Genomic DNA, 19,796 nt, shown 5'->3' on the forward strand with positions numbered 1-19,796 from the left:
TAATCTGATGATGGAACAGATAAGAATGGAAAACACACACACGTGTAGTCTGAATCAGAAGTAAGAGAAAAACAGATTTATAAACTGCTGACGTGAATAAATCAACGTTATAAATGAGTCATGTAGAAGCTGTAGCTGCGTCACTGAGTGAACCGTGTGTTTGGGTCTAATTCTTTTCTACATGTATGTTTTGTGTAACTCTGTACATGTATGTTCGTGTCATGTCTTTCATAATGTCCCTGAAATAAAACTGACAACAGCAGATTAGGTTTAATGATACTTTCATACTTTACTTCTCAAATGAGCTCAGTTTAATCTAATTTTTCTACTTTCAGATTTATTTGTCTTCTTTTTTTTTCTTTCTTTTTTCTCGTGCTTCAATAGTTTTTACTTCTCTAGAATTTATCTGAATATTTAACGAGTCTCATGGTTTTAGACCAGGTGTGAAGACGGAAGCAGCGCCACCTGCTGTCCACTCTCACTCCCTGCAGTACCGCTGATGACCGTCCCCCTCCTAGGCGCCAGGGGGCGGTAAACCTCACAGGAGGCAGAAAAGGCGGAGCGCTGGCCCCGGTACTTCCTCTTCCCTCCGCGGCCTCAGAGGTAGGAGCTCAGTCCCGCATATGAAGACGAGAATCTGTCTTTAATCTATGTTAAATCTTCAACATCCTGCGTTTTAACCCGCTGGATTTTGTGAACTATCACTAAACAGTCCAGATTATGTTAAATGTGTGTTTATGGAGCCGTAGATTAAGTTTTAATGTTAGTATTTGTGAAGATGCCGGTTTGCTAATGATTGCTGCTTTCCGCCATGTTGGCTGCGTTTAAGGGTTCAAATTGAGACCGATTTGTTTTTAATTAACTAAATAACATGAGTTCTACTTTATTTATTCTCGGTGATGGTTATTGTGCTTTCTAACTATAATCAGTGTTTAATGGCGATAATTGGACTCGTCTTTGGTAACGTTACCTTACTGTAGGCTAACGTGAGCTAACGCTAACAGTTAGCTAGTAACGAAGAGTCTGACCAGTGATTTTTAATTTTACTTTTCCAGATATCTGAAAATGGTCCGCTACTCTCTCGACCCAGAGAACCCGACTAAATGTGAGTAAACGGCATTTCAGTGTATTTTCAGTTTAGTATGGTCGCTGTGATGACTTCTTAGGACACCTTTGGATTTAAACATGAAAATAACTCAACGAAAAAACTGAGCAACCGAATTAAACGGAAGCTAAATTCAGGTGAATCACATTAATATTCTGTGTTTTTAAAAGTCACTGTGCTCATTTTCTTCCAGCATGCAAGGCGAGGGGCTCCAACCTCCGGGTGCACTTCAAGGTAAATTCAACTGATCCACAGTCCACATGGTGCAGACACACACAGAGGAACAGGAATCATTGATTAGATTATTATGAGGTTTATTAGGTGCTGGCTGATGTGTTGAGTAATGTTAGCAGCATGTTGTTTTACACCACTAGCTTTAGTGTTTGGATTGTAGTTAAAGCGTCAGCTACACTTTCTATTTACACTGTTCAAACATGTTCTGTCAAACTTAAACACAAGCTGCTGCTTTGACGCTCATGTCTTCTAAACTGTCTCATGTCTTATTCTGTATTATTCTGTTGACTCTAGACGTCACACAAGAAGGACGGGGCAGGGCAAAGCAGTTTCAGGAATTATTTTGTTGTCACAGTGAATTACTTAATGTCCACATGTCAGTTAACTGTGACATAAAACAGCTAAATGTCACTGAGCTTGAGGTCTGCTGTAACCCGTTAACCAGATGTTATAGTTCAGTAATGAACGCTTGGACAGGTTAAGTAATTACTTTCAAATGCAGCTATAGCTTTACTTAATGTGAAATATAGTAAGATAGTAGATGAATTGGTATTAAACTGTTTGTTTTTTAGGATCTGAACCTTTACTTTTGTTGTGTGAACAGAACACCCGTGAGACAGCCCAGGCCATCAAGGGCATGCACATCCGTAAGGCTAACAAGTACCTGAGAGACGTCGTCGTTAAGCACCAGTGCGTCCCGTTCCGTCGCTACAATGGTGGAGTTGGAAGGTGTGCCCAGGTGAGCCTTCATTATAAAAAGGAGCAGTCACCTGGCCTGTTGCTCTGAAGCTACTGAGCCAGGTTTAAAGTTGCAGTGATGACTTTCTTAGGACACCTTTGGATTAAAGATGAAACTAATCTTTCAGTCTGAGCAGCTTTTGCAGTTCAACTGTTGATTAACCGGAGGAAAAGAACATTTCTAAACACATGTTGCTGTTTTCAGGCCAAACAGTTTGGCTGGACACAGGGACGCTGGCCCAAGAAGAGTGCCGAGTTCCTGCTGCACATGCTGAAGAACGCTGAGAGCAATGCTGAGCTCAAGGTACGTTCAACATGACCATTAGATATTTTCCTTCAGAGCTCAGACTGAACGTGACACTGGACAAATTAAGTGAATGTTCTTTATGAGACATGATTTGTATAAAAAAAAATGACAGATACAAACAGGCTGCAGCAGGACAGCTGTAGACTGAACTCAGATTTGCATTCATGATTGCAGTGATGACCATTTAGGACACCTTTGTATTACCCATGAAAAGACGGTATCAAGTCTGAGCAATGTGTGAATCACTGAGGTAAATGTCTGCACGCTGCTGTTTACTGTGGGAACATATTGGTGCTGTAATCAGTTTGTCTTACTTTGAAAGTTTCTGTTGGCATTTTTTCTTCCTTTCTTCTCGAGCAATGGCAGATGGTTATTTTAGTTTTTATCAACCATTACAACCTAAGTGTGTTTTGATTGACATCTTCTTTGGCTAAAAAATATTATTCAAGTTCATGAAAGAGTTTCTGTATTAACACATCAATCTCTATTATCCTATTTGGTCACTTCTCCTGTTAGTAGATGTGATTTGTAGACACAGTCGAGACCTGGTTCTCTCCAACCTTCCTGGACCAGGACACTGTGGATCAATAAGTACATGTGATTTTGGAGGGGTTAGTAGGAGCCATGAGTGAGGAGTTTCTCTTCGGTTTGTGGTTTCAGGGTCTGGACGTGGACTCTCTGGTCATTGAGCATATCCAGGTCAACAAGGCCCCTAAGATGAGGAGACGCACTTACCGCGCCCACGGCCGCATCAACCCCTACATGAGCTCCCCCTGTCACATCGAGATGATCCTGACTGAGAAGGAGCAGATCGTCCCCAAACCAGAGGAGGAGGTGGCCCAGAAGAAGAAGGTACAGTAATAAAAGAGGGTCGATGGACGACAGAGCAGCGTGTTCAGACGTGCAGCAGAGCGCCGCTCAGGTTCAATAAAAGGTTTGATTTGTACACAGTCTGCAGAACGTCAGACTTAATTCATAGATCTATTCTAGAGGAAACTGGATTCAACGTTAAAAACTATTCAACACCTGCAGAATCAATTTCCACCTGAGTTCACGAAAGCCACAAAGGTTTACAGGATGAATTTGTTTAAAGCAGCAGCTCAGTGAGTCTGAGTTTACTGTGAGTGGATTTAATCAAAGAAGAAAACGTGAATGTGTCGAGTTTAAACTCCACTGTTTGACTAGATCCCAGACAAACATCTGGTTTTGGTCATGATGCAGTTTTTTAGTTTTAGAATTTCAGAGAACGACAGTCGACTAGTGAAAACAGTTTGTTCTTTAAGAGACTCGAGCTATTTGATCTCATCTGTTCTTGTTTTGTTAGTCCAAATAATTTCTTACATGAGCAGAATCTGTAGCTAAAGTCAGTAAATAGTTTGAATTGGTTCATCGGTGCTGTTACTACCGCTAAAATGTGCTTAATGATTGTGGTTTGTATCAAATCTGCTGGTTTCTGTCAAACTTGGGCCATAAGACCTAAATTAATTTAAAATAAATGACTCGTGTGTAGGCTGCTCGTCTGAACACGCTGTTACATGATCTGTGGTTGCACTGATGACGTCTTAGGACACCTTTGGATTACCCATGAAAACAAACTGTTTTACTTCTGAGCAACTTTAAACCTCATGTCTGTCGTCTCCTGTCGTCAGCTGATTCAATAACTGAGTTTATTTCTACGCAGGTTTCACAGAAGAAGCTGAAGAAGCAGAAACTGATGGCGCGGGAGTAAATACTAATAAACCTGGAAAGCTTATTGTCTAATCACGTGTCTGGATTCTTTCTTTAAACACGAGCTGCTTGTTTCAAACTGAACGATTCTTTAATGACTGAAGTCAGAAAAACAGACTCCAGCTAGAAATAAAACCTTTGGTGTGAGTGAACCCGGCTCAGGTGTGTGTGGAATCACTTCCTGGTTTGAGTTCAGGTATGGAAGTACCTGTTTGTAAAAGGTAATCTGGTTTGAAGTGGGTTCAATGACCGGGGTCTTTAAAGTAACACTGACCAACTGGTTTTAGGTCTTACAGTCGTCTGCAGATGGACGTCATGGTCATGAGAGGTCCGAGTGCTCCTGGACCAGAGTCTCAGAGCTCAGGATGTTTTCATGTTTGTGGTGAAGTTAAGTTTTATTTTTAATGTCTGCAGTGAAAACTCCTTTTAATAAAAACAGAATTATCACTGAAACAGATGTAACCTGGTCAAAGGTTTGAATATCTGTTCACAGCAGAAGTATCCGACCTTCAAACCAACAAAGACTACACATGTCCAGTCTAGTGAGGGACTGAACTTCAGCACAGCTGGTTTAGAAAGGCTTCAGTAACATTTAAAAAAATACAACCTTGTGCAGGAATCGGTAGTTTTACTCTTTGTACCTCTTCGTTCATGGAACACTGGTATAAGTACTTCAAGCTGAAGTACTACGTAGTTCAGTAAAGGAGCTGAGGAGATACTTGACAGCTGACAGTAACAGGACCATCATCTGTTTATGTTCATCATGTTTATTTCCATCATCTGTTGCTGCAGAAGTAAAAATGATTTGAACTGAACAGCTCAGTGCAGTTACAGGAGTGACCGCAGGGAGGCGCCACCGTGCTTCAACAGATCCGAGGATCCGACAAATGGATCCAGTTACTGGAAAAAGGATTTCAGCTGGTTCTTAATGTGGTTGGAGTCTAGTTCCCCCAGTGCAGCATTTAAAATATTAGCAATCAATTAACCCTAACCCAATTAAATTAATGTGAAGTGAATTAAAAACTGTGTTAATGAAAGAAGAGGAGTTGATTAAATCACTGTTCAGAATAAAAACCAGCTGAGATGAAAATCTGAAATATTAAAACTGCAGAGGTTTAAATCTTTGACCTGTTTTCTCTAAATTAAATTAAACGTTTTAAAATATAAAATAAGTGTGTATTTAATAAAAAAACAAATAAATTATTAAAATATCACAAGTGCCCCAGTGGGCCAGGACGCCCCCTGGTGGTTTGGAGAGAACTGCCCCCAGTGCAGTGGTTCAGTTGATGAATTGGTCAAAGCTGCAGCAACAATTATTTTTATTATTAACACGTCGATAAACTGAGAACTGATTAATTCAAGTCATAATTTAGTAATTAGCTGAATGTTCAGTAAATAAAAAAAAACATCGGTTTCCCCTGAAACCTGTTTTTTAAATTACCTTATTAATGTTCATTAATTTTCTGTTTTATTGTTTATTAATTTTTGAGCAACAGTTAAAAACTCGGTCACATTCAGAAGCTGGAACAATAAACCTCTGTTAAAATATTTGATTAATTCATAAAGAATTTGTTTGATAAATCTATAATTTATTTGTATTAATTATCACAATTTGAGCCGAGAATCGATGAAAGAAGGAGCTGCCTGTTGTGGGGCCCAACAACAAACCTTGGCCCTTCAGGGAGTAAAGGCTCAGGAACAGGCTGATAAATCCTGAACCTGGTTCTGGGACCATTTGAGAACAGGACCTGTCCCTGTTGGTGTTGATCCGGACTTCCTCATTAAATATTCAATTATCCTTAAATGATCCTTTCATATTTTAGTTTGACTCAACAATAACTTACATTTTCTTCAGTGGTTAGTCCCTCTGTAATATTTAGAATAATTTATTCTGTAATATTTAATATAATTTATTCTGTAATATTTAGAATAAATTATTCTGTAATATTTAATATAATTTATTCTGTAATATTTAGAATAAATTATTCTGTAATATTTAATATGATTTATTCTGTAATATTTAGAATAAATTATTCTGTAATATTTAATATGATTTATTCAGTAATATTTAGAATAATTTATTCTGTACTATTTAATATGATTTATTCTGTAATATTTAGAATAAATTATTCTGTAATATTTAATATAATTTATTCTGTAATATTTAGAATAAATTATTCTGTAATATTTAATATAATTTATTCTGTAATATTTAGAATAAATTATTCTGTAATATTTAATATAATTTATTCTGTAATATTTAGAATAAATTATTCTGTAATATTTAATATAATTTATTCTGTAATATTTAGAATAAATTATTCTGTAATATTTAATATGATTTATTCAGTAATATTTAGAATAATTTATTCTGTACTATTTAATATAATTTTTTCTCCGGAACAACATGAAAACCCGTTTTTCTTTGAAACTACAAAAGTCCGTCTAATTTCCGACAGAGTGAGATTCTCTGATTCCTGCTTTGATATTTACTCATCCGGTAAGAGGCTCAGCCAATCAGGAGGCTCCCCTAAATTCACAAAGGCTGCGTCACCGTCCGACCAGCCAATCCGGACAGAGCCTCCCAGGCCCCCCCGGTCTCCGTGTCGACCTCTCAAAGTTTGGACTTGGAGCCAACAGACCCCGAACCAGAGGATCCGCTTCTGTTATCTCCCAACTTCTCGAGCTCAGCAGAGAACCCGTCTCTCTGTCCCGTCGTCCTGGTTTTGAAGGACCCGGGTCCCGGGAACCTGAACCGGCTTCTTGCTGGAGGCTTTGATCACGTCTGGAGGATTTGGGGGTTTTGCAGGAGGACCGAGTCTGAGATGGGCTTTGGATGCGAGTCCAGAGAAGAGCGGCTCTCGGTGTAGTTCTGTTCCGGACTGTGTCAGGTGCGCAGGGCCCCAGACCCCCCCCAGAGACCTGCTGCCGTCCTCCCGGATCCTCCAGAGAAGTGGTAATGTTAGCGGTGGGTCCGATGGACGGGTCCCGACAGAGCGCCTTCCTCCTCAGCACCCCCCCTTTGGCAGCTCTGCACAGCATGACCGAGATGAAGACCCCCCTGTACCCGGCCTACCCGCTCTCCTCCACCGGCCCCAACTCCTCTACCTCGCCGGCCACCACCTCTCCCAACCCGGGGGGCATGGCGGTGTCCTCCCCGGGGATCAAGAGCTCCACCGGGCTGTCGTCGGGGCTCGGCTCCCCGCAGCAGTGCTCCTCCGCCACCCCCCACGGAATTAACGACATCCTCAACCGGCCCTCCGCCTCCGGCGCCACGGCCGCCGTGGCCGCCGCCGCCGCCTCGTCCTCGGCGGGGATTCTGTCCGGGCTGCCCCGGTTCAGCAGCCTCAGCCCCCCGCCGCCTCCCGGACTCTACTTCAGCCCGAGCGCCGCGGCGGTGGCGGTGGCCCGGTACCCGAAGCCCCTGGCGGACCTGCCGGGCAGGACGCCGATCTTCTGGCCGGGAGTGATGCAGAACCCGCACTGGAGAGACGCCAGGTTCGCGTGTTCGCCCCGTAAGTGTCCGAGGAACCAGAGGAACCAGAGGAACCAGAGGAACCACACGAGGTGTAGAAACTGATTAAATGTTGTTTGTTCTTGGTTCTTTCAGATCAGAACTCGGTGCTGCTGGACAAGGACGGGAAGAGGAAACACACCCGACCCACGTTCTCAGGACAACAGATCTTTGCTCTGGAAAAGACTTTTGAACAGACCAAATATCTGGCGGGACCGGAGAGAGCGCGGCTGGCCTACTCCCTGGGAATGACCGAGAGCCAGGTCAAGGTAGGTCCAAACGAACCGAACCGAACCGAGAGAACTGGAAAACTGAGACAAACGTTCTTCTAGATCTGATTTATTTAACTGAAGAAATAAAAAACGAATAAAAACTATTAATATTTCGTTTCTAAAAATCCTAAGTTTTGTTCATATTAATATTATTAATATTATTACTATTTTATTATTAGTATTAATATTATTACTATTTTATTATTAGTATTAATATTATTACTATTTTATTAGTAGTATTAATATTATTACTATTTTATTATTAGTATTAATATTATTACTATTTTATTAGTAGTATTAATATTATTACTATTTTATTATTAGTATTAATTCATTATTACTATTTTATTATTAGTATTAATTCATTATTACTACTCTCACACACTTTATTATATCGTTTTTTTTATGTTAACGCATTTTTCTTGTTTTATTAGCTGTAAAAATCTCATTTAATGTTCACATCAGGCCTTTTTCTCATTTAACATTAGCTTCATTCATGGATCCTTCACTTATTTCATTTTATTTAATTTCTTCATGTGTGGTTCTAGAAACGATTATTTCACTAATCACAGATGCACAAATACTGTAGTATTATACTGTATTATTATACTGTGTATTACTATACTGTAGTATTATACTGTATTATTATTATACTGTGTATTACTATACTGTAGTATTATACTGTATTATTATTATACTGTGTATTACTATACTGTAGTATTATACTGTATTATTATTATACTGTGTATTACTATACTGTAGTATTATACTGTGTATTACTATACTGTAGTATTATACTGTATTATTATTATACTGTGTATTACTATACTGTAGTATTATACTGTGTATTACTATACTGTAGTATTATACTGTATTATTATTATACTGTGTATTACTATACTGTAGTATTATACTGTGTATTACTATACTGTAGTATTATACTGTATTATTATTATACTGTGTATTACTATACTGTAGTATTATACTGTATTATTATTATACTGTGTATTACTATACTGTAGTATTATAATCTATTATTATCACTGTATTATTGTATTATTTTATTATTTTATTATACTACCAGAATTAGAATAAAAACCCTGAAGACTGAACGGATGTGTGTGTGTGTGTGTGTGTGTGTGTGTGTCCCTCTCAGGTGTGGTTCCAGAACCGGAGGACCAAGTGGAGGAAGAAGCACGCTGCGGAGATGGCCTCTGCCAAGAAGAAGCAGGACTCGGAGACGGAGCGGCTCAAGGGGACCTCGGACAACGAGGACGACGACGACGACTACAACAAACCCCTGGACCCGAACTCGGACGACGAGAAGATCACGCAGCTGTTGAAGAAACACAAACCGGGCTCGGCTCTGATCCTGCACACGTCAGAAAACGACAGCTCGTAAACACGGACGAACTCTGGGAGTCGAACTCTGGGAGTCGAACTCTGGGAGTCGAACTCTGGGAGTCGAACTTGTGACGCTTCACGTCGTTTTGGTGTCTCGTCTTTTTCCGGTTTGCTCGGTGATGGAGGACTCCGAGGAGCCGACAGAGCCGCTTTCCGGCCTCTCCCGGACTCAGGCCAGACCTGAAGGTGTAAATAGAACCGTGAGTGTGTGAACAGAAATTCTGCTGCTGTGAATAATTTATGTGTAAAAACCGGTTTTGTACCGACGCTCTGAGACCAGCTCGGACTCTGGACTGGGTTTTCTATCTCATCCACATCCTAAAAAACCACCTCCTGCTGCGAAGGCCTCTGGGTCCCATTTAGAGGAGCTCCTGAACGCACCGCACACACACACACACACACACACACACACACACACACACACACACACACACACACACACACACACACACACACACACACACACCTGTAGTCCACCTGCAGACACACTTTGTATTTGTATGTTGGAGTGAAGTCTGCTCCGCTGTGTCTCTCGGCAGCTTCATGTAAAAATGCACTTTTATTTAATAACAAATAAAAACTTGTTGTTTTCACCGGAAACACGTTCATTAATATTCATGAGTTGATAAATCGATCATCGATCTGAATTAAAAGACAAAACGTTTCTTATTCTTCTTATTTTTTATTATTTTTATTATTTTTATTTTTATTATTTTTATTATTTTTATTATTTTTCTTCTTATTATTATTCTTATTTTTATTATTTTTCTTCTTATTTTTCTTCTTATTATTCTTATTTTTATTATTTTTATTTTTCTTATTTTTCTTATTTTTCTTATTTTTCTTATTTTTCTTCTTCTTATTATTTTTCTTATTTTTCTTCTTCTTATTATTTTTTATTATTTTTATTATTTTTATTCTTCTTCTTATTTTTATTATTGTTCTTATTCCTCCGCTGATTTTAAAATTCGGATCCAAACTAAAGAACAAAGTGCGTGAAGCTTCACGGTTTCTCCCTCTAATTGAAAACGCACTGGACCGAGCTGCAGCTTCATTTATCACATGTGGATCCAGATGTGACCGAGCTGAGCTGAGACCAGCAGAGAAAACGCACAAAGCGGACGCGGTTTCTGTTTCTGCGGGGTTTGTGCGGACTCTCAGCGGGAACCAGGCGGCTGCAGCTCGGCTGTGATCAGCTCCTCTCCTCGGTGTTTTATCAGCTGCTGTCGAATCTGGACTTTAATTCTTCAAACTCCAAAATCAACTGAGTCGTTGTTTTAAATTCAGTTTTCACTTTCCTCTGATTATTATTATTATTATTATTATTATTAATAATAATAACTCCGTTATTACTCCGTGTTGTGCTGCGTTCAAAGACCAGTTCCACACAGTTCTTGTATTTAACAAACCGATTTTCTGCAGCAAATGTAAGAAACGTTTTTAGAAATTCAACATTAATTTTTTTTATTTATTAAAGAAGCTGCGACATCAGCGTTGAAACGATTCCACTGTTTGAACGAAACGATTTGAAATGACAACATTTGATATAAATTTAATATTAGAACCTGATTTCTGACAGCATTTAAAACACGTTTCATGTTTTAGTTCCTCCTGGATTCAGTCCATCACTGTTTGGAACACTTGAACATGTTTATGTGTTTTTTTTTTGGTTCCTCTGTTTGTTCTAACTTCTCACATGAAGACACTTTTTATATTATATGATATTTTCTTATTTTCTCATCAGAGTTCAGAGCTGTTTGTATAAAGATGATCTGAGGAACAGGAGGATGTAAAGGTTTCCGTCCTGTTTCTGTCACACATCAAATCCAAATATAAAAATCCAACATTACACTAAATAACCAGAGAATGATGATGATTAATATTATCAATAAATAATAATTAGAAAACCCATTTTTAATCAAAGCTGCAGCTTCTTCTTCTTTTAGTTGCTGCTGTGTTCACGTGACTCTGACAGTTTTCTACATGTCTTTTGACATTTTGTTAAAATTATTTATTGACCAGCTGACAGACAGAAAATAAATCAAATAAACTGATTATTCATTATTTCAGTCGTTTGGTTCCAGTGTGTCAGTGTTGAACATCTTCAGTTAATTCACACACTAACACAGAGTAACAGGTAATAAAGGAACCGGACAATAAATAATCAATAATAATAATAATAATAATAATATTAATAAAAACATGATTTAATGTTAAAACCAATTAGAAAATCATCAAATCACAACATGGAGAAGAAAAAGACATTTACACACATAAGAACCTAGAAATGAACAGTTTGAACTTGTTTCAGTACATTTACTAGTTGTACTCTGAGTATTTCTACTTTTTCTAACTGCGTCCCATCGAGCTGCAGCAAATTTTACACCAACAACTTGATCAATGTGTAAAATAAAATAGATTGAAACCAGCTGATGACAGAAAATAATCAAATATTACAGAAATTAGTTATTCAAGTTCTTACAATTATTACAAATATTCCTTATTATAGTTATTAGTTATTACAATTATTACAGTTATTACAGAAATTACAGATGTTAAAGTTATTACAGTTATTAAAGTTATTACAAATATTACATTTATTAAAGTTATTACAGTTATTACAAATATTACAGTTATTCAAGTTACAGTTATTAGATATATTACAGTTACTGTTATTAAAGTTATTACAGTTATTACAAATATTACAAATATTACAAATATTACATTTATTACAGTTATTACAGTTATTACAAATATTACAGTTATTCAAGTTACAGTTATTAGATATATTACAGTTACTGTTATTAAAGTTATTACAGTTATTACAAATATTACAAATATTACAAATATTACATTTATTACAGTGATTACAGTTATTACAAATATTACAGTGATTAAAGTTATTACAGTTATTACAGGTATAGTTATTACAGTTATTACAGTTATTAGTTATTACAGTGATTACAGGTATTACAGTGATTACAGTTATTACAAATATTACAGTGATTAAAGTTATTACAGTTATTACAGGTATAGTTATTACAGTTATTACAGTTATTAGTTATTACAGTGATTACAGGTATTACAGTGATTACAGTTATTACAAATATTACAGTGATTAAAGTTATTACAGTTATTACAGGTATAGTTATTACAGTTATTACAGTTATTAGTTATTACAGTGATTACAGGTATTACAGTGATTACAGTTATTACAAATATTACAGTGATTAAAGTTATTACAGTTATTACAGGTATAGTTATTACAATTATTACAGTTATTACAGTTATTAGTTATTACAGTTATTAGTTATTACAGTGATTACAGGTATTACAGTGATTACAGTTATTACAAATATTACAGTGATTAAAGTTATTACAGTTATTACAGGTATAGTTATTACAGTTATTACAGTTATTAGTTATTACAGTGATTACAGGTATTTCAGTGATTACAGTTATTACAGGTATAGTTATTACAGTTATTACAGTGATTAAAGTTATTACAGTTATTACAGGTATAGTTATTACAGTGATTACAGTTATTACAGTGATTACAGTTATAACAGTTATTACAGTGATTAAAGTTATTACAGTGATTACAGTTATTACAGTTATTACAGTGATTAGTTATTACAGTGATTACAGGTATAGTTATTACAGTTATTACAGTGATTAAAGTTATTACAGTTATTACAGGTATTACAGGTATAGTTATTACAGTTATTACAGTGATTAAAGTTATTACAGTTATTACAGTTATTACAGTTATTATAGTTATTACAGTTATTACAGTGATTACAGTTATTACAGGTATAGTTATTACAGTTATTACAGTGATTACAGTTATTACAGTTATTACAGGTATAATTATTACAGTGATTACAGTTATTACAGTGATTACAGTTATTACAGTTATTACAGTTATTACAGGTATAGTTATTACAGTTATTACAGTGATTACAGTTATTACAGTTATTACAGTTATTACAGTTATTACAGTTATTACAGGTATAGTTATTACAGTTATTACAGTTATTACAGTGATTACAGTTATTACAGTGATTAAAGTTATTACAGTTATTACAGGTATTACAGTGATTACAGTTATTACAGGTATAGTTATTACAGTTATTACAGTTATTACAGTGATTAAAGTTATTACAGTTATTACAGTTATTACAGGTATAGTTATTACAGGTATTACAGTGATTACAGTTATTACAGGTATAGTTATTACAGTTATTACAGTTATTACAGTTATTACAGTTATTACAGTTATTACAGTTATTACAGTGATTAAAGTTATTACAGTTATTACAGTTATTACAGGTATAGTTATTACAGTTATTACAGTTATTACAGGTATAGTTATTACAGTTATTACAGTTATTACATTGATACGCTGAATATTTTACTGAGTGGACAAAACGAGTCATGTGAAGATGACAACAGACGGATTCATTCACAGCTCATTCGTTCTGTTTTTGCAGCTACAACATGAAAATAATATTACAAGCTGAGGTTTTTCACTTTGAGCTCTGATAATTCTCCTGTAGTGGATTCTGGACCAGGCGCCTGGTTAGTGTAGTGGTAACATCTCCACCTCCACGTGGGAGACGGAGGTTCAAATCCCAGCTGTGGCTGCCTCCAGTAGGAGTCCTTAGGAAAGACCTCCTCACGCTGCCCTGCCCACCCTTGTAACTTGTACTGATTTGTAAGTAGCGTCTGCTAAATGTAGTTTTACTACTTTTAAATGTGATGTTAAATATTCTTCTCAGTCTGCAGCTCTGGTCGGATGAACACTATGATTCTGTGAAACTGGAGCTCCCTTTCATGGTTCTACTTCACTTGTTTCAGCAGCCTGACTCTGTCATCACACATCAGCTGCTGAGAATCAGAACAACCAGTGTGAATAAAACACGTTCATTATTAATATTAGACAGAGTGAACAGTTCCTATAAACATGAATCTAAAAGGGACGTTAGATTTGAACACCTCCCACTCTGGGCCCTCGGTCCGAACGATTCTAGACGTGCTCCTGCCTGAGGACACCTTCACCTGTGAGTCACCTGTGGGACGAGCCTCAACAATGGTGGAAAGTCACTAAGTACAAATACTCAAAACAGTATTTAAGTACAATGTTAAATCACGAGTACTGGGTCAGAGCACGTTGTTGAAGCTGCTGCTTCAACTCAACAGAGTCATGGTGGAGTTTAAACCCAGGTGGAGCAAACAGGTGGAGTTAACACGCTCTCTGCTGACTCCCGGTGAGGAGGAACATTGTTTTTATCTGCTCAACACGGCTCTGGGCCCCCGAGGGACCGACGGCAGCATCTGTTCACTCTGAGCTGCAGCTACCGATCCTGCTGGTGGCGGCTGTGGATCAGGAGGCAGAGCACTCGTGGTATGGGTGGTTCGATTCCCGGCTCCTCCTGTCACATGTCGAAGATACTGAACCGGTCATCAGGTTGTTTCCGTGGCAGCCCTGAGTAGCAGCTGGTAGAAAAGTGCTCTACACAGTAAAATCAGACCGATCTTACTGTTGAACTCAGCTGTTCACCGTGTGGTCCTGAAGATCACCTACTGGGATCAGACCATTTGTAACTTCATCCAACGTTATTCTGAACAGACGACAGCTTCTGGTTCAGGGATCATGTGAATTCATCACTTTAAGTTTCCCTCTGACAGAGAGGAGCAGATTGACAAAGATTATGATCTTTATCCTGATTTATGATGAACTGTGACTGGTTGACGTCAGCTGGAGTTTTTCACGTTACATCAGTGATGTTAAAGTTATTCAAGTTTGTCCACAGGGTAAAATGTCATCACAACGAGCTGCTGTGTGCAGGAGCTGCAGGAACTGAATCCACCTGTTAGCAGCTGACAGCTCTACCTGTTGACTCCCACTAAACCTTTTCCTGTTTGCCGGCGTGACTAATGTGTTAGCGTTAGCAGATCTTTATAAAGAGCCCATTGACAGGCTCTCAGTTGACCATGTACTACTAGAGATTACACACAAGGACATGTGTAGTGGGGGGTGGCGGGCTGCAGCTCCTGTGCTCTTATCTCCCTCTAAACCCGCCTGGAGTCCTCTGATAAGGAGCGTCTTGGGATGCTCCATTATGAGCAGCCTCCTCCTCCTCCTCCTCACTTCCTGGTTGAGTGGAGACATTGTGCGGCTGCAGCTCTCAGTCGGATTCATTCCTGCAGCATCACGCTGCTCTCTGGCTGCAGCGAGCGTCGGCCTGTAGGCTACAGAAACACAGTCGGTGTTAATTGCTCTGTCTGCTTCAGCAACTTAATGACAACTTATGTGAATCATTAACTGGATCCTGGGCTGTGGGGGGGGGGAGGTGCTCCTCCTGGGGAGGAGTTCACCTGCCGGCCTGGTGTTTTGAAGGTGGATGATCTGATGGAGGAGATCTGTTATCAGCTGTCCTCTGTCCTCTGGGTGCTCACCTCATTCAAGTGTTTGATAGGAGATCATCTCCTTTAATGATCCTCACATGAGCAGCTAATCCCACACTGAGAGTACATAGAAACAGCAGTATTTGTACTACTGTAATAGTTGGCAGTACTCTACTTTAATATTGTACTTGTTTCAGATGTACATTAAAAAATAAATATAATAAGTGATGATATAACAGGTTGAGAGCAGATCATTTGTTCTTTGTGGAGAAATTTTCAAACTACGAGATAAATAAATAAAAAAAATAAAAAAATAAAATAAAATAAAAATCAAAAATAAATCGAAAATAAATAAAAGCTACATAAAAAATAAAATAAAAGCTAAATAAAAAGATAAAAAAAAAGATAAATAAAAAAAATTTAATAAAAGCTAAATCAAAAAATAAAATAAAAGATAAATCAAAAAAATGTAATAAAAGCTAAATAAAAGATAAATCAAAAATAAATAAAAGCTAAATAAAAATAAAATAAAACATAAATCAAAATTTTTTTATAAAAGATAAATAAAAGATAAATCAAAAATAAATTAAAGATAAATCAAAAATAAATCAAAGATAAATCAAAAAAATAAAATAAAAGATAAATCAAAAATAATTAAAAGATAAATCAAAAATAAATAAAAGCTAAATAAAAACAAATAAAAGATAAATCAAAAATAATTAAAAGATAAATCAAAAATATGTGGTGCAGATGTCTGACATGTTAGTTTAATCACGTTAGTGATTAATCAAACGATGTAAAGCAAACTGCAGCTTGTGTGTGTCCTGTGTGTGTGTGTCCTGTGTGTGTGTGTCCTGTGTGTGTGTCCTGTGTGTGTGTGTGTGTCCTGTGTGTGTGTGTCCTGTGTGTGTGTGTCCTGTGTGTGTGTGTGTGTGTCCTGTGTGTGTGTGTCCTGTGTGTGTGTGTGTGTGTGTCCTGTGTGTGTGTCCTGTGTGTGTTTTGTGTGTGTGTGTCCTGTGTGTGTGTCCTGTGTGTGTGTCCTGTGTGTGTCCTGTGTGTGTGTCCTATGTGTGTGTGTGTCCTGTGTGTGTGTGTGTCCTGTGTGTGTGTGTCCTGTGTGTGTTTTGTGTGTGTCCTGTGTGTGTGTGTCCTGTGTGTGTTTTGTGTGTGTGTGTCCTGTGTGTGTGTGTCCTGTGTGTGTTTTGTGTGTGTTTTGTGTGTGTGTGTCCTGTGTGTGTCCTGTGTGTGTGTGTCCTGTGTGTGTGTGTCCTGTGTGTGTCCTGTGTGTGTCCTGTGTGTGTGTGTCCTGTGTGTGTTTTGTGTATGTTTTGTGTGTGTGTGTCCTGTGTGTGTCCTGTGTGTGTCCTGTGTGTGTCCTGTGTGTGTGTGTCCTGTGTGTGTCCTGTGTGTGTCCTGTGTGTGTCCTGTGTGTGTGTGTCCTGTGTGTGTCCTGTGTGTGTCCTGTGCTCGATCACACTGCTGGTTCTTGGTCCTGGAGATATCTGTGGATGTGAATGTGTTGTCAGTCGTACAGTCGTACTATGTTACTGAGGATTATCTAAAAGAAGAAGCCCAGCTGAGGTTTGGTAAGTTAACTGGTGAAACTTGAAGGTATATCAGGTGATTGGATTCTTTGGTGTTTTCTCTAAATCAAAAAGAGCCAATTTGTCAAAAACATAAAAATGTTGTAGAACCGAGAATCTTCTGGGATCAACCAGATGTTTGGCATCGTTCACAGAACGAACTAGCAGTTTAGCATCTCTCAGTAAAAACGATGAGTTCAGGTGCAGCTGCGCTGTTGAAAGGTGAATGAAGAAAGAAACTGAGCTGAGAGACGCTCGTCGTCTCCAGCTGACCGATCACCAGCTGGAAGTTGGTTTCACAAGGTTCCAGTTGCTGTTGAGCACTTGACATCTATGGGTTTGAAGCAGACTCAGGCCTGAACGTGTCTCAGAGTGAGGCAGAGACAAACTGTTGTGATTAATTATGAGCCTGAAGTCGGTCGTGGCCCCTTCTGAAGGAGGGACGCTGGTGAAATGCTGCCTCTCGGGGAGCGAGGGGAGTCTGAGCTAAGTAATGACAAAATGAGCACCTGCAGTAGACTCTGGCAATGAAAAAGCCTGCCCTCATCACCCGAGTCTTTTGTTCTGAATTTTATTAGCACTAGCCACGCTAAAATAACCTGTTAACACGTATCATAGTGCAGCAATAATAACCTCCTCAATCATATTTTAAAAGTCACGTCAAGGCGGCCGCAGTAATTCATCTCTATGCAAATACCTCGGTGTCAGGCCATTAGTGTGTTGCTACAGGGGTTTTATTAAAATGCATTCTTCCCCACTCTCTTCCTACTCAGGACTAATAAAACACGAGCCCTGCTGCACAAGAATTATAGCAACTATTAGCTAACATATGGACAGCGTGCACTCGGAAAATAAAAACCAACAGATAAAGTGGCAGGGTCAGGCTGCGGAGCAAACACTTAGGAAACAGCAGTGAAGTAATAGATTGTGCCATAGACCTGGAAATCAGAGTGTGATTATTCATTCAGCGGGGTGGGGGCTGGCCGGCCTGACCTCCTGCTCACCTGCACCTCCTCCACCCCCTCTGTAGCTGGCATTAGTGCCATCACAGGGTTTCATAAACTGAGAAGGTAAAAAGCTAATGAACTGCATTAGATCTGTAATGAAATTAACACAATGATGTGGACTCATCACTGCTCATGCAGCTCCTGTAGAGTCCGGTCCACGGCATCACCAGGAGGTTTTACTGCACACGAAACATACGTTCAGGCTGCACAGATTAAAGCAGCTTTTGTGTGCAGTAATAAAATGACAAACGAAAAACGGACCTGATCTGTCTTTAGATACCACCGTCCAGCCCACTGAGGCGGGACTGACCAGGTGTAGCTGGGACGGTACAAAGAAAGGTGTTCACGGTAAACAGAGGTGAAAACAATCAGGGTGATGAGCGAAGTAAGAGACAAGACACGCGTGGGACAAGCACAGGACAGGAACCGGGGCTACGAACAGTAGTAGTAGAGGGTTCTGAGTTAGTTAACATAAGCCCGGTTCCTTCAGTAAAACTACAGCAGGATTTTTCCACTGGGTTTTGTATTATTACAAGTCAAACTGGTGACAGAGGTAAAAAGCTGTCACTATCATTAACAGTTCATTTAGTTTTGTTCATCTAATCCTCCCAGATCTCCAAGTTGTAAAGACCTGTTCGTTCTCCAGCTGCAGCAGAATGTGAATATAAATAAAATGTGAAATGTACCAAAGAACAAATCTTCTCTGATCAGAGACAAGTCCCAGTGCTCTGTTTGATTAGTTGAATGTGTGATGGAGACCCAGTCTGTATTTGTCTCCTAGTGAATATACAGCTTTTTTGAGCATATCACAGTTTACAGAACAGAACATTTTACATATGTTCCTTAATGTTTCTTGAAACCCGAGCTGAGGTCAAAGTTCGGCCACTGTTCTTTAACATACAGTACAGCACCACCTCGGTGTTGTCGTGGTCCCTCCCTGTTTGAGCCACATAGAGACGTCAGTTGTCACCTTGTGCTGATGCCGAGCGGCTGCAGGGACTGACGACCCCCCCTCCAGACGATCCGTCATTTAACGGTTTATCAGAGTCAGAGGATCCTGCCATGCTTGTGCGATCTGTGGATTTTTCTATTTTATGGACTCATTAATTTCCCGTGGATCATTAGCCTCCATGCAGATCCCTGTTTTGACAAATGCAGCTGGTGAATTATGCACACAATGTGCTTCCTCCTGCTGCAGCCAGTGAATGCACCACATTACCCAAATGTGTTTGTGGGGGGGTCCGCCACTCCATTACAGCAACTCTATGACACATGTGACCATCGACGAGCTTCTCGCTGTGACTGTCGGTGCGTCTGAGGGAAACCACATTAAATATAATGTACACAGATGAAAAATGAAGAAGAGCTCAACATCACAGAATAGAAACACACACACACACACACACACACACACACACACACACACACACACACACACGTCCATTTCCATCCAGTTTTGTTGGTTTAATGTGCTAAAATAAAGAAGGGGCTCA

The 19,796-nt window shown here is 38.8% G+C and overlaps 2 protein-coding genes and 4 non-coding genes across 6 annotated transcripts; all 6 read left to right on the plus strand.

Annotated features, from left to right (window-relative positions):
* Window positions 1–516: 516 nt before the first annotated feature.
* Window positions 517–4,145, plus strand: rpl17 (ribosomal protein L17). Its single transcript, XM_026354066.1, has 7 exons — window positions 517–603; window positions 1,056–1,105; window positions 1,299–1,339; window positions 1,944–2,078; window positions 2,283–2,381; window positions 3,045–3,236; window positions 4,066–4,145. Exons 2-7 carry the CDS (start codon window positions 1,066–1,068, stop codon window positions 4,111–4,113), a joined length of 555 nt encoding a protein of 184 aa, XP_026209851.1. The 5' UTR covers window positions 517–603; window positions 1,056–1,065; the 3' UTR covers window positions 4,114–4,145.
* Window positions 1,147–1,217, plus strand: LOC113159961. The gene has a single exon (XR_003298652.1). It is a non-coding gene; the product is annotated as a small nucleolar RNA SNORD58 (small nucleolar RNA).
* On the plus strand, window positions 2,149–2,215 carry LOC113159971. Its single transcript, XR_003298661.1, has one exon. It is a non-coding gene; the product is annotated as a small nucleolar RNA SNORD58 (small nucleolar RNA).
* On the plus strand, window positions 2,553–2,619 carry LOC113159962. Its single transcript, XR_003298653.1, has one exon. It is a non-coding gene; the product is annotated as a small nucleolar RNA SNORD58 (small nucleolar RNA).
* Window positions 3,931–3,999, plus strand: LOC113159960. Its single transcript, XR_003298651.1, has one exon. It is a non-coding gene; the product is annotated as a small nucleolar RNA SNORD58 (small nucleolar RNA).
* Window positions 4,146–7,071: 2,926 nt separating the features above from the next.
* On the plus strand, window positions 7,072–9,300 carry nkx6.1 (NK6 homeobox 1). Its single transcript, XM_026356235.1, has 3 exons — window positions 7,072–7,627; window positions 7,723–7,895; window positions 9,055–9,300. Exons 1-3 carry the CDS (start codon window positions 7,072–7,074, stop codon window positions 9,298–9,300), a joined length of 975 nt encoding a protein of 324 aa, XP_026212020.1.
* The last annotated feature ends 10,496 nt before the right edge of the window (window positions 9,301–19,796 follow it).

The sequence above is a fragment of the Anabas testudineus genome, chromosome 12, assembly GCF_900324465.2.
Source record: "Anabas testudineus chromosome 12, fAnaTes1.2, whole genome shotgun sequence".
Lineage (NCBI taxonomy): Eukaryota > Metazoa > Chordata > Actinopteri > Anabantiformes > Anabantidae > Anabas > Anabas testudineus.